General features: G+C 37.0%; 1 protein-coding gene across 1 annotated transcript; it reads right to left on the bottom strand.

The window, feature by feature from the left end:
• Positions 1-531: 531 nt before the first annotated feature.
• Positions 532-14,922, bottom strand: LOC140322384 (aldo-keto reductase family 1 member D1-like). The gene is made up of 9 exons (XM_072398958.1): positions 14,698-14,922; positions 10,501-10,668; positions 7,770-7,886; positions 6,959-7,036; positions 6,151-6,273; positions 5,259-5,368; positions 4,132-4,297; positions 2,969-3,051; positions 532-770 (listed from the first exon to the last, which is right to left on the bottom strand). The coding sequence occupies exons 1-9, from the start codon at positions 14,920-14,922 to the stop codon at positions 728-730; spliced, it is 1,113 nt and encodes a 370-aa protein (XP_072255059.1). The 3' UTR covers positions 532-727.
• Between the last annotated feature and the right edge of the window lie 292 nt (positions 14,923-15,214).

The raw sequence follows: 15,214 nt of genomic DNA, 5'->3' as shown, positions 1-15,214 counted from the left end.
TCTTCCTAGGCGCCTGTTCTGATGCACTGAGAGACACTGGGATGGTGGGAGATCACAGAGGAATAGACCCAAGAAACCTGCAGATCCTTTCAAACATCTGCAACCAAGACTTTCTAGGATTGACAGTGCTACATGTTTTTTTCTCTTCACTGTCCCCTTATGCAGAGATTTTTCTAAGACCCAGTTTGTAGTCCTAATACATTTCTTGTACTAGGGTGACAGCATTGTTCCTCTATAAAAACACTTCAATAGTTAGACTAGGAATGTTACTAAAAGGATCACCAGGTGAAAGGTAATTATAGCCCCACCAAATTAAAAGACTATAAACAGTGCAATATATTATGTTTGTATTTAGGTTTACATATACTTTGAAAAATGTTCCTGTCTGGAAGATATAAATGTATAAAAGTAACTTGGGTATCTTTACTATTTAAAAGTTTTTACGTATGTAGATGAAGAACGTTCCAAATTATTACAAATAAAAAAACATAACAGCAACTATGCAGACAAAATCCAAACACACGAGAGAGGCTTTGTATAAAAAACTGTATTACTATACAGTTAGAACACATCAGAAAAAAACAATTGCTTGTTATAAAAAACTGTTTTCATTTATATTGTAGTGTGGTAAACTTGGGATTTCCAGGCATAGTCAGGTATGAAGATGTTTTGTCTTTGGTTTCCTTATCCTGCACTGAGCGTGGAAAGTACTGTCTGTACCTGGAACTCAGTACTCATCCTTAAAGGGGTATTCCGGGTGATCACTCCACCTACAAAAAGACAAATTGGTCAAATCCTCTGTTGATGGCTAAATATCTATATTGGTCTAATATTGGTCTTCAGAATAATTGATTTGCACAGTATAACAAATATTTTAACCTTGACCATTCTTGTTGCTCCTTTTTTAGAAAAGAGGGTTTTCTTTGTATTTAAAGTACCATTAAGCAGAATTAGAATTTTTTTTACCCTGAACAAACTTCAGTTGTTTGTCAGCTTTCGTGTATATAGAATGCATGTCCTATACAAAAAACAACTATCCAATACTGTTAACCTTATCAGTGGCAATAACAAGTTGTAGCATAATGATCAAAGTACCAGAAAAATGCAGAGTATAGTTATAGTAAGTCAGTGCTGGTTATGGAAAGACCTGCATGAAACAAAGAGCTGCCTTTAATATATTATATATATTAACTTGAGTGAAATGATTAGGATAATCTTCCTTTCCATTTTCATTCATGTTTATTTTTTCAGCACTTTAGTGTAGAAAAACCAGCAAAAGAATAACTACTGCTGTTCATGTCATTAAAGTGACTATTATCAGTTATATAGTGTATTATCGACTGTCTCAACACATTTAATCCAGAACTCATGAGATTTATCCTCCAGTACATATTTCTACTACTAGATGTCTGGCAACATTCAGCCCACTTCCCCTATAACCCTGGTTGCCTGGACCTGCTCCATCATGTGATTGGATACAGAATGTAGAAGCAGCACAGTGATGAGCACTTCTTTATATCACCCTGCTTTCTTTTCCTACAAGTCTGCTACAGGGTAAATTGAGGTCCCTATTTTTAAAAAAATAAATAAATACTGTATAAATACAAAGCGGTGTAAATTTGTGTGTTTTTATATCTTCTTAGAGTTCATTTATTATTTTTTTTCTTTTAGAAAGAATATAAAATGGTATATATGTGTAGATTGTAGTATGCTTTTGTGCCTACAGGTGGTGCTGCAAGGCTGGATATCTACTCGTTCCTTTTTATCTATAAAAGGTATATCAAGACAAGAAAGGATTTAAAGTTAACCTAAAAGCTAAAAAAATAAAATAAAATAGAAAAAATAAGTATAATTTAAAAATTGTTTATAGCATTATTTTATCTCTGATGTAGCTGTATGTATGTGGGGACTACATTAGAAGTATCTAATGTAACAAACAAGAAATGGTTAAGGAGGAACTCAAATTTTGACATCATGACTGGCCAGTGGTCCTGTACATGAGGACACCCACATCCTTGAGCACTGTGAAACACTGAACACAGGATATGTGTTCAAGCATTTGAAACAAATGTGCTGATCTTATTAGTTTCTTCAAGATTGGAGAAGATTTAATATAATGGGAGAACCTGGGTGATCCAGCAAACTCTGGTCCAGGATTAAAAACATTGGCGAATTAAAAGCAAGTGACTTTTAGGAAATCCATTACAGGTTTGCTGGATCACCCAGGTTCTACCATAATAGTCTATCTTCTCCAGAGCTTTAATAACTAAAGTGTACTTATCCTTTTTAACCTCCCCCCCACCCCACCTTCTCTGACTAACCAAACTCACCCCTCCCTCCACAGAGGCAAACTCTTTAGAATTTATGAGTTTTATGAGTTTACTGTTCCTCTGTGCACATTACAGCCCTATAGACTTCTTTGGGACCATCTTGGATTATTGTCAGCCTTGGCATGGAGCCCCCAAAGTCTATGGGACAGTGATGCACAGGCATGAGCAACATGGCAAAGACTTGTACAGCTCTTAGCCCTTATTCTTTAAGTATAAAAATGTATAATATATCAAAACAAAAATCAGCATTTATCCACTTGCAGTGTTTAGTGGGGCCATTTTTCACATAATCTGGAGTTTACCTTTAAGCTGTTTCTATTGTCATGGAGAAACTAAAACCTTTTGGAAATATAAAGTAGTGACAAAACATAAGGAATGTGGAAATATTGCTGAGATCTGCTTTTTGTAAATAGTTTTTCTCAGGACTACCACTTTAAATTTTATATTTTAAAAAATATTTTAATATTATGCTATAATTTTATACTTTTTATTTAAAGGTATATCAAATAATAATGTATCATTTAACTCATTTGTAAAAATAAAAGTTGATCAAAAACCATTGTACATCTCTATTTAAGTAAATCTGTATTAAAATACTGTTCTGGTGTTTTGGCCCTTCTCCCCTTACAAGTACTCACATTAAAAGTTCCACGTAGCGAATATTCTTATTTAGAGCTTCGATATCTTTCAATTCCTGGTCAGTAAGCGAGAAGTCAAAAATCTGTATTAAGAGGGAAAAAAACAATAAGACCGGGTCACAGAGACTAAGTGAAGTTTTATACACAGAGCTTCTTTACACATTTGGTTGGGAATTATAGATTTTCCACCCCTCGCTCTTCTTTCACTTAGGACTAGATACAAGACACGGGCAGAGCCCCCTGGTTATCTGGGGCAGCAAATGCCACCGGGGTGACCCATTAAAGGAAAAATACAAAGCATGTTTCATAGAGGGATATTTTGGGCTGTTGTTGCAGCATTCACCTTCATGATTTCACAGTATGCAGTAAGCTAATATGGCTGTCCCCATGCACATATATATATCTACAACTTTAAGAATAAAGAATTTTTTTAACATTAAATCCAAATATATAGAATAATCTCTGTCAAGTGAATTTTCTTTTGTTTTTAAAAAAAACATGGCAAACAAAGCACCAGCATATAAATAACCCATGCTGGCATTTATAAATGTGTCCTAAAAAACAATGGCAAAAAAAGTAAAGCCTCGTTACATGACCAAAGTCGTGTGTCTGGTCACTTCTATTTCAATGCAGATACAAGGGGGTGCTGAGAAGTTCCTGGCTTTGCCCCCTTCCAGGTGAAATAGAAAAGGGAGTGTGTGGGCATATGATAGCCTGATCTCTTAGTATGTAACAACAGTTACGGGCCGTCATGAAGTTTTTGTTTCTCCAGCGAAAGTCAGCAAAGGACATTCACACTGAGAAGTCACAAACACTGGGGGAGAAGTGTCCTTCCTTTCCCTGGAGAAACAAAAACTTCATGACGGTCCGTAACTCCCACTACGTGAAACTTGCTTGTGCCTTTCCCATCACAGCTTCCCACTAAAAGAAAAAAAAGTTTTAAGAATCACAAAGACCTGATATTTGCAAAGTTACATACTAAGATATTAGGTTGCCATATGCCCCCACACTCGTTTATCTATTTCATCTGGAAGGGGGCAAAGCCAGGAACTTCTCAGCAACCCCTAGTACATGCAGACAACACTCTGAAATGACACTGCTGGCTCCCCAGTAATAAAAAAATTATATTAGTTCTTGGTTCATTAAATGCTGGACATCTCTACCTGGAAGTTTTCTCTGATCCGATCTGGATTGAAGCTTTTAGGAATAACAACCACACCTCTTTGGACGTTAAATCGTAAGGCCACTTGAGCAGCTGACTTGCCGTATTTTTTGCCAATTGCATTCAAGGTAGGGTCTTCCAGTAGCGGCGGTGAGGACACATTCACCCTGCATGGATGAAAAACATTGTGTAGAATAACTTTCACTGCCCTCTATGAATAGTATGTTTTTTGCCTATATTTATATATATATATATATATTATGTGCATGTAAAGAAGCTACACACTTTTAGTAGCCATCCAATGGCTAAGGAAAAGAAATACTTCCCCAGGAAGAGGTACAAGAAAAAGAGGAAGGACCTGCATGCACTGTGAATTGGTGGTGCACAATAGTAGTAGTCCTCAATCCTGTGCAGCCAGTGTTATTATCTGAGATTGATTCAGCTAGTTAGGTTTAGGTTCAGCAATGGTATTTGCCCAAAAATGAGGTCAGCAGACTACCTGAATATATTGAATTGCAATTTTCCATCAATGGATATTTTCTTCCCTGATGGCACGGGGATATTCCAAGATGACAATGCCAGGATTGATCAGGCTCAAATTGTGAAGGAGTGGTTCAAGAAGCATGAGACATCATTTTCACACATAGACTGGCCACCATGGAGTCCAGACCTTAACCCCATTGAAAATGTTTGGGATGTGCTGGAAGAAGATGGACAACTCCTAGATTTGAACAGGACAGAGGCTTGAAGAAATCTTTTGCTCAACACAGCTGAGGTTGGGAGTGATATTAAGAGCTGATCTGTAACTTCTTGTAACTCTATAATGACCAAGACAAACTCTGCAGCTGTTTTTTAACAGCTTGCTCCAGAAGTTAATAAATGTCTAGGCTCCATTAAGTTATGTTTTTGTTTTTTTTTTGCTTTGTTTGTGAATAACTCACAGTGAGGATTTTATACAGTAACTGACACCATACTGCCTAATAATATGTTGAGTCACCCCAGGGGACTACCTATACTTGGTAATGTACTTCAATATGGTAAATAGTTGTAAAATCTGTCAAATCAGTACCAATTTAAGGACTTTAAACATGGATAGAAATTGTTTTTTTTCTGACTGTACAAACATACCACATTGCATCACGACAAGTTCCTAGAGGGCTATAACCCACGATAACAATCTCATGCTGTTGACAGAACTCCAATAATTTAGGCTGGGTAAAGTAAGGGTGGCATTCAACCTATATGAAAGCAAAAAAAAAAAAAAAAACAAAAATGACAATTTAACAGTCAGATATAGGTAAATGCATACAGATAGCTGAAACATAAAACAAAGCTACTGAAAGGTTTTAAAAAAAATAAATACTGTAGTTTGAATATTAGGATGCCATCTTCTGTTTTATTTGGTTAAAGTTAGTAGGCTGTACATTTCACAGGTACTTCTGCAAATATAATTGAGAATGGAGATCTGAAATGTATGACCTGGTTTTACAAAAAAAGACTGCCGTTACAATTTTTAAATGTTGTTAGTGGGATTAAGCACCCTTCATTATCATATTATCATATCATAACATATTACAAATGTTACTCTATAGCAGCTGGCTTTGCATATTTAATCACTTATTCAGGAGGTTTTACTGGGAGAAAGTGAGATTAATATTTGCTTTTTTAATGACTGCTAAAGTTGCAATAACCAGGGAATATAATCCAGGATAATAATCGTGTCTCCCCAGTTTTTGCAAATTATTATTATTATAAATATTATTATTTTACAGGATTTATATAGCGCCAACATATTAGGCAGTGCTGTACATTAAATAGGTGTTGCAAATGACAGACAGATACAGACAATGACACAGGAGGAGGAGAGGACCCTGCCCTGAAGAGCTTACAATCTAGGAGACAAGGGTGTTTAGGTTCAAAATGTTTGGCCCCTTTATGAAGGGACTTTTTCAAACACTGTTGCAGTATGAATTCTAACGTGGGCTCTGGGGGTACAGATTTTTATTGAATGTGGTCTCACCTGGTTGGATGTGGGCTTGTATTTTAGCCCGGGTTTGTTAAGGATCAGTTCTAGTTGTCTGCGATTGAAATTGGACACTCCCAAGGATTTGCAAAGTCCTGCATCCTTACATTCCTCCAAAGCCTGCAAAAAAATAATTTCTTAATAAAATTGTTATTGCTACAATAATTTATTCAGCACACAATCCTGGAAATTTAACAAAGACAACTAAACCTTGTCATTTGGAAATTATATATAATTTGTGGTCTTGATTTATATGGTTGAAAATGCACACATTTTAATTTTTTAGAACATTTTTTTTTACTGCAATCTTTCCTTTTACACAGCAAGTTTCTACTTCTCACTGTATGCAAGCACACACTAACAATACACATTGTAATGGTAATTCATTTGCATTGTAAATAGATACGGCAGTGAGCCTTTTTTTATGACTGGTGGTCAAGACCAGCACCACCCATGACAATCACCAGCCAACTAAATTCCCACTGCCGAACATTATCCTCTGTTTGTCCAAATCAAGACATGTTCAAGCAACAATAAACTGGGTGATGTCCCTCTTGATACGTTTCAACAAAACTGAAACAAACCAAGGGAGGTAAATTTGCCAAGTTAAGAAAGAAATGCCTGCCTAAATTTTATCTTTTGTCAAGAATTCCTATCATCCTAAATCTGGCCCATGATTTTTAAGTTGCTGTAAAAAGAACATTTTGTACATTTGATGCAATGTTTTGGTAATGAGAGGTTCCTTTTATGGTGGGGAATCTGCCGACATTTCCCAAAAATTCCATCATTTCTTCATTCGACTTACCTCCCATGTAGCACAAAGGTCTGTCTCATGGTAAAGAAATTTTCCATTTTCATCTCTTGGGTAGATTTCATCCCCCGGCTAAAAAATTACCAAAGGCAGTGTTAGTCATCACATTAAACTACAACGTATGTAGCCTATTTTAGGAACTTTTTGTTGCCCTGATTTCCTAGAGGCCCCTGCAGACCAATACTTGTTTCCAGCTGCAGACTCTTATAAAGACATGAAAGCTGTTTTTGCTTACTTTCTGTGAATGCTACTTGGCTGGCTGTTGTGTTGATCCCCTTGCCTCAATACTTAGATGCCACCCGAGAAGAACTATGAAAATAGGGTCTTGACTTTTTTGATTGGTCTTGGATTCTGGGATTTAGAAAGTTTTTATGTCAGTTGCTTAGTGTAATGGCCAACCAAGAGATATTTTTGGAAGAAGACTAGTGGTAGCAACCACATATCACCCACTTTCTGTAGGTCACCAGGTTCACCCTTGTTAGACCATATTACAGTGCCTGTCTCCACCTCACCACTCCTGGGTCCAGTTTTGTCCTACAGCAATCCACCTGACCAGTCCCACCTTGTTCCTTTATAGTTTCCTGTATGGCAGACTCCTATCTTCTTACCAAAGGGTCCATTCCAAACATTTACATGGTACCCAAAATTTGCAGCAAGGGGGGTGGGGGATATGTTCTAAATGGGAAGAGGATGGCCTCAACAAAAAAATTATTACGGGGCCCATACTGTGGATCTTTGCTATTCCACTGTGCCCAGATTTACACTTATGTGCGGATATAGATACAACTAACATAATGTATTTTACCTTAAAGGCCATTGGCAATTCAATAATATATAAATCTACGTAATCTAATCCCAAGGTCTTCAGGGTCTTCTCTAATGTTGGTCGTACGAGTTCTGGAGGATGACATGTATTCCACAGCTGAAACAGATAAAAAAAAGAAATAGATAAAAAAGAAGCACACTGTTTGTTATCCCACTAAGGACTACTTAGTCTAATCAAAGTAAAAAAAAAAAAAAAAGTGGACAGTTTTAGTATTGTTTAACTATCATATTGTGTAATAATGTCTACAAGGGTAACAGAAAAAATGGTTCAGATATGGTTCATTAGTTCAGATCTAAAAGATAAAATATTGTGATAGTCAGGTATAATATAATAAAAATATCAAGTATGGATGGAGATTCCACTGTACTGTGTAAATAATACATAAGTATTTTTTCATGTTTTTTCTAAAGTGAAGCTCTGAGTAACTTTTCAAGCCTGTATGAATAAATTCCTAAGACGGAGATCATGGCCCCGTGCTAACATTGATTCCTGAACGTGCTGCAGGTAAAAGGAAAGCATTTTATCGATCTTCTTTCATTCACTGATCAGACTGCAGTACCGACCATTTGTTGAATCTCAGAAGCTGCAGAAGGATCTGTTTTGTGTTGAAGAATTTTTAACACAGCCAAGGACTGCATACGCATCAGGATTTACAGGATTATTTCAATGTCTAAATTTATCTCAGTCTCAGTCTCAGGACTTTACCAGGGAAAATACTGTGATCTCAGTAAAAGTTAAAAATACTAGAAAGTGTAATATCCACATCCTACTTAGCATTAAAGCACTTTACAATACTTCTGATACTAGGTCCACTTTATTATTTATTAGTGTTTATTTACATCCTCTAAGGTCCTGCTAATTGACGGGTATAAAATTATGTCAGTGGGATTGAAACAAAGCAAAGTTTCTGGAAGAACATTGTACATAGGCTTCTCTGTTATTTTTGTATGTGGAGAGAAGCCATGGAACAGGGCCAGGAGAAATCTGGTGGGTCCAAAAGTTCCTGGAAGGGAAGAAGAACCTGCCATAGACTGTAGAGACCAGCCAGGAAAGAACTGACGAACTCCGTGTACATAAGAAATAAGCTGAGACACAACTGTGCACTGGCGCAAGTTCTACAGAGAATATTAGATTACACTTCCATTTGCTGGAACATCTTACGCTTTCAAAATACCAGAAGTTGTCCCTGAATGAAAGAGAAGTTATCCCAGCCAAGAACAAACTTATTTTTGGATTTTGGGATACTATGGAGAAAATCTCCCCTGTGTTACACTGAATTGTGAAAAAGCTACAGAGTATCTGTACATGGAGTACATAAAAATTGGCCCAAGGGTAAAATCTTAAATTGAACATTTTGTATGACAAGTGCTGAGTATTATGTGTAACACTTTCAGGTATTTACCTCCTGCAGACATTTACATGATTTCCTCTCCAGAAGGAAAAATCCATTTTTGTTTAGACTTCGTTCAGAGTCACCATACACTTCTTGTCATTAGATACAAGCCATGGTGTCTGTTAAGTTTTAGGTTTTGTTCAAACAGATCAGCCTCTCTTGCAGCATGTTACCTTGTCACCTGTTACAAAATTGCTAAGTTTCAGTCTGATGGCGAAGAAAAAACAAAGGAAATGCTTCTTCTGGCCTGAACCTGATTGATGGCATCATCTTAGTCTAGGCCAACAGAAAGATCCATTTCTTCTTAAATGCATAGGTGGTTAAAGTTAACTGATCTTCTTAAGAAAATACTAGATGCCTGGCTATATTAGATTACGAGTCACTGAACAGCAGACAGTCATCAAGAACTCCCCCCTTCATTTGTGGCTCTTCCATTTTTATAAAAATGCTTTGTGACCATTCATCCAGAAGAGCATTTGTACAAGTCCTGACTGGTGTTCCAGTTTATTACAAAGTTGTATGGTAGGGCTAAGATCGGGGCTCCTGACAGGTTCTTCCACATCAAACTATGTGTTTTTAGATCTGGTTTTGCTCATGGGGGTACATGATGTTGGAACAAAAAGCAGACGTTCCCCAAACTCCAGCTAGAAGGTTGAAAGACCACAACTGTCTAAATGGTATACTGGAGCATTAATGTTTCCCTTTATTGAGAACACACAAACTCAATCATTTGGAGGAATTTGTGCTTACTTTCAGTCACATAGGCCTGATAGTTCATAAACCTTTGTCAAAATAATGGAAAGTCCTACAGAGAAAATGCTACATAGTGCAGAGAAATAAGTATCTCAGTGGGAATGCCAAGCTCAATTCTTGTTCTGCTTTAATAGAGGTAAGTAGCATTAAAATGATTTGTTTAATTTCATAGCCTACGAAAACAATAGCATTCCCTCTTTTCAAAAATACTTTTATGGTGTCCCTATCCCTAGTATTTTCAGTACCAAATTCAGGTATGTAAAAGGGAATATTTCTTGGAATATCTGCATGGGAAGCAGAAATAAATTATTAGCTACCTAGGTGCCAAAGGAGCTTCTCTGCTATGCCCCTGGATAAGCTAAGCAGCGCAGTCCATCAGTTGTAACAGAGGTTGTGCAGCCGGCACATTACATAGGGAAAATGCAATTTAGTTGTGTTTGCTTAAAACTAATTTTTTTTCTACAAGCGATCTATTCTATTGATTTACCCACTTGGGTGAGTCAGGTGTAACTTTTTGTATGCTATGGTTACAGGATCAATAGTTCTACTAAATATTCTACTTACTTTTCCGCAGTAAAAAATGTCTTCTCTCTTAATCTTGCCCTCAGCGATCTTGTCACGAATGGCTTGCCCCACCTCATGCTCGTTATAATACACAAAGGCCCCATCAAAGTGCCGGTATCCGATATCTATAGCCAATTTAACTGATTCTAAACAGGTTCCTTTTGGAGTCTAAAAGACAAATTGAGGTTTGTCATTAAAGGTGTAAATACATATGACTGTAATGACATATATGACATATGACCAATCCCTAACCCGACCTTTTCTTTACCCCACAACAATACCCATTAACCCTCTCCTGCCTGCTCCCCCCGGATTAAATTAGGTCAGTGGAGGAAACGAAACAGAATAACTGTATATTGTTTGAAAGTACATTTATCATTTTAACTGATCTCCTTCACATGTACAATATATCTAGGGAACATTAAAAATGAACAATTCCTCAAAAAAGTTCTTTGTGTTCCAGTGTGATTTCCACGAGGCAGATAATATCCCCCACTGGATAATGATGAGACGCGAAAATAATGGTGTGATGATATGAAGCATGTATGCTGTCCTCTGGATGAAATGAAGAATCATGTGGGTTAAAGTCACTGAGGTCACTCATTCTGCCATTGTATGATCTTATAATAGCTTCATTGTTACACAGAACTTTTGAAGGATTGCCACCAACCTCAGCTGCTAAGTACATGATAAAATGGATGTAAACAGTCCTATTCTGCAGACAAAGGCTCGGGGGTTTCATTTTTCTAAATATGCCCTTCTTCACATGCCTGTTTAATTGTTTAAATCCAACTATTAAGTACAAATCAGGTAAATACATTCCAGGTGCAATAAAACAAAAGGTGTGCAAAGTCTTACAGTTTGTTTTTTTATGAAAGTGGTCACAACCTGGGTAGAAAAGCCAGTCCCTTGTCAGCATGCTGCAGGCAAAACCTTTGCTCTGTGTGTGGGAGAAGTGGTCTGTCTGCAGAGGTCCAACACATCCCCTGCTAAGTCAGACATAGAATTCTCCAATCAGCAGGAAGCTTGAGTTTTGCTGAATGAAGGAAAAGGATCCTTCTCTGATGCATGCTGGCAGGGGACAGGCATTTGCAACCCATTAAACATGTTTATCAGAGGAGGAGAAGTCATTCATCTCACTCATACAGATATGTGTATATTTCAGCTGCAGAATATAAATGAAGAATGGGTTAAAAAAAATTACACTACAATAAAAAGTCAAATTAAAGTATGAAGAGTCGATATCCTAAAGAGGGAGTCAATGTAAATTAACTCTGATCAGTTATAAAAGACACAGCTTATTGCAATTCAGTAACCATGATTATATCATTAAATGTGTTTTTAAATGCAAGCAGTGTAAGTACTCTATTTTGACCTAGTAGTGCCTACTTTACTTTGCCTTATAGCAGTTCCTGCACAGCAGGGCTGGAGTGAGAAAAGAAGAAGCAAAACAAGTAGCCAGTTAGTTTAAGTGCTGACAAGAAACTTGATGATAGGAGAAGAAACCAGAATGGCAATGGTTGCGCTCATTGCTGCCCTTCTTCTCCTTTCACTGTTCAGGCACAGATTTGGGTAGGTCTAACATGACCTGGGCTCAGAGGTAGTGGTTTGAATGCTGCTGGCAGAAATCTGTGCCTGGTGAATATTGACCCATGTTCTGGTTTGTATTTTTTTATCATGAATTTGATTTGTTATTTTGATGATGCTGATTGTAGTTTTGCTTCTTTGACAGCCAACATTTTCCTTTGCCAATATCCACAGGGACCAAAAAGCTTGTAAATAACTCTCCACTGCATTGCATCTTGTATGTTCATGGGATGGGTAAAACCAGGCTATGGATCAAAGTCCAAAAAAACAAAGAGTAATGCAGCAAGTGGAGGGGTTAGAGATGGGGGTGAGGGCTCAGGTTTAACTTTTTGCAAAAAGTTCCACATTTGCATATTAGTAACAGCAGCGTTTAATCCTATTTAGTTGCAAGTTTTATGGGAAATAAGATTTTTAAATATCTGAGAATGGAGATTGTAACGGGACCATTATATTTACATGCTTAGGGACAAAATCAGCCCTTTTTTATGTTATAGTTCATGTAACAAAAAATGGCAGAAGATCTGCAATGTTGTAAATATTTATTAATAATTAAAAATTACAAAATGACTGTCATAGAGTGTTACAGAAACCAGACAGCCATAGATCTCACAATAACTAATTAGAAATCCATCAGCATGGATAATCATGTGAATACCATGACCAGGAATCATGGTGATCACATACATGGTGAAGGTTTGTTTGCAAAGCAGTCTCTCCAACATACAGATGTTAGTGTGCTCCCTCCACCCTTTTCTGTGTGCAAATGAAAAACTGCAATGTTAGAAAAAAACACATAAATGATTTTAAAATGTTAAAACCTTTGAATGCTCTATTTGTGTAAAATATCCAAGCATTACATGTATCAATTTAAAATAATAATAAACATTACTAGCAGTACACTAAATAAAAAGTCTAATATACCCTTTACAAATACAAAAATGATTTTAGTATGAAAACTAATCATAGCGCTATTGTCACATGAACCAACACTGCTAAATCTAATCTGAAAATCTAGGCTTCAATGACATCTGATTATGGTGTAAACCAAAGATGGTAATGGTGGACAAAGATGAGATGATAGTTTCAGATATCTGTTGGGTAAGATAACAACTTTTGAAATCTCTGATTCACCTGTTTGGATATCTGCCACATACAACTTTGTTAATGATTATATGTATTCAAAGAAAAGAAGAAAAAAAAGGTCTTAGGCTTAACCTATGAACTGTAGGCCAGTGATGGAATATTACATAAGTATATATAACATGAACCTTCAAACATCAGATAGAATAAGTGCATGCCTGAGTTATATAATCTTACATGTGAGAAAACAAACAGATCTTTATTGGGACCAATAAAATTAACTTTAATAAAAGTGTATAGTTACTGAAGTTATAGTTTAAATCTAACCAAACAATACACAGAGCCTGCTTGGTTCTACAAGCATTTGTTCTACTAACCTTTGTGTTGGAAGTGGAACTATGATCACAATTTTTTACTTTATATAAAAAAGGTAGAAAAACTTTTATACAAAGTAAATATGTGTGCTGTACTAAAGACTAAATAGGAAGCCAGCAGCCTCGTGGGATCCATATGTCACGTTTCGTGCATGCCGGTTCTTGGTGCAGGGAGATCAGCACTTTTTGGAAAGCACGTCATCCGATCTTGTGCCTGAAAGTGAGATCAGGTAATGTAGGAAGAAGGACCAGGGAGATCAATGGAATAAGATGTCCAGTCTGCACCAGGACAAATAAAGGCGACGTAACGGCTTGGGACCAACTCAACAAGGATCATGGAGGGATCAACGCCTTTCCATCTGTAAAGATGTTTTTTTTTTCATGATAGTTCTGGTTTAAAGCTAATTTTTCATGGCCACACCCAGACCTGCCTACAGCTTTCTAGATAGATCTGCAGTGTCTGGGAGGGAATTTGTGAGATACAAATGATAGATTTGGCACACTCAGGAAAAGTATAATGAGCATGTATTTGTTTATGAGTGTTGTGTATCACATTGAAGCCAGGGTGGACACCTTTGGAAGCATTGTGGGCTCATAATAAATTCTGTGAGGGTATGATTTGCTTGTTTGAGCAAAATCATTGCACTGCCACATGTGTTAGACTAAGGCTTTGTTCACACTATAGGTCTGATTTATTAAAGCTCTAAAATACTGGAGAAGATACACTTCAGTGAAGCTGGGTGATCCAGCAAACCTAGAATGGATTTTCTAAAAGTATTTTGCTATTTGTTAGCAAATGTATTCAAATCTGCACCGGATCCATTCCAGGTTTGCTGGATCACCAGGGCATTGATGAACGTTTATCCTCTCCAGCCTTGGAGAGCTTTAATAAATCAGGCCCTATGAGTAGTATAGTGTACTGAATCTCACATAGTGTGCAATGTGCAAGTACATCAGACCAGTACAGTGCATGGCTACAATGCACTGATTCATGCATTTCTGTCTGTTTTTGTGTATTGCCCATTTAATTCACTCCTTTAGATTGGACAAAGCCCAAGACAGGTGTGCTGTATCTGCTGCTTTTATTTTTCTCTCTTTCCCTTGTTCAGTTAATATACTGATACATAGTCTGCTACTGTCCCCATCATACTTTTACCCTGGCTTGAAAATAATTTGCCTTGCCCTCCATTCCCATGCCACTCTGAAGATAATGTGTTAAAACTAAACGGCCATTACACAGGCTTAAGTGTTCTGGCTTCGAGGCTTTCTCAGGAACTTTGAGGGATTCCTCGAACATGTAGGGAGATGGCGGCCAATTTCCAATAACAAGGACAAGCAAATAAACGTACGGCACTGCACATTTTTCCTTCTTACCAGTCATTATGGGAAGTGCTGGAGAGGATTCAGCTTGTGGTGGGCCTTGAGGCACAGTAAAAATGTAAAAATATGCTTAAAGGGAAGCCATACTGTTTTTTTCAGCAATTTTATTTGATTGAAAGTATATTTTTACATGGCTTTTGCATTTTATTTGTCACCTGTTCTATATTTATTTATGTTTCTGGTACAGCTTGATAAATGCTTACTATGGTGACCAACTACATATTAGGAATGTCATTTTGGGGGAGTACTTTGGTCTCTAATTAATGGCTCCCAGATCTTTATCAACCCACCTG

This window comes from Pyxicephalus adspersus, chromosome 2, assembly GCF_032062135.1.
Source record: "Pyxicephalus adspersus chromosome 2, UCB_Pads_2.0, whole genome shotgun sequence".
Classification (NCBI taxonomy): Eukaryota; Metazoa; Chordata; class Amphibia; order Anura; family Pyxicephalidae; genus Pyxicephalus; species Pyxicephalus adspersus.
This window is presented reverse-complemented; position numbering and strand designations above follow the sequence as displayed.

What these genes read in the sequence shown, in the direction of transcription:
- LOC140322384 (XM_072398958.1), bottom strand. Translation starts at nt 14,922, where the DNA reads ATGACTGGTAAGAAGGAAAAATGTGCAGTGCCGTACGTTTATTTGCTT. An exon ending in ACATTTTTTACTGCGGAAAA is followed by an intron (nt 7,887 to 10,500) that starts GTAAGTAGAATA and finishes TATCTGTTTCAG; the next exon opens with CTGTGGAATACATGTCATCC. An exon ending in ACTTGTCGTGATGCAATGTG is followed by an intron (nt 4,298 to 5,258) that starts GTATGTTTGTAC and finishes TCATCCATGCAG; the next exon opens with GGTGAATGTGTCCTCACCGC.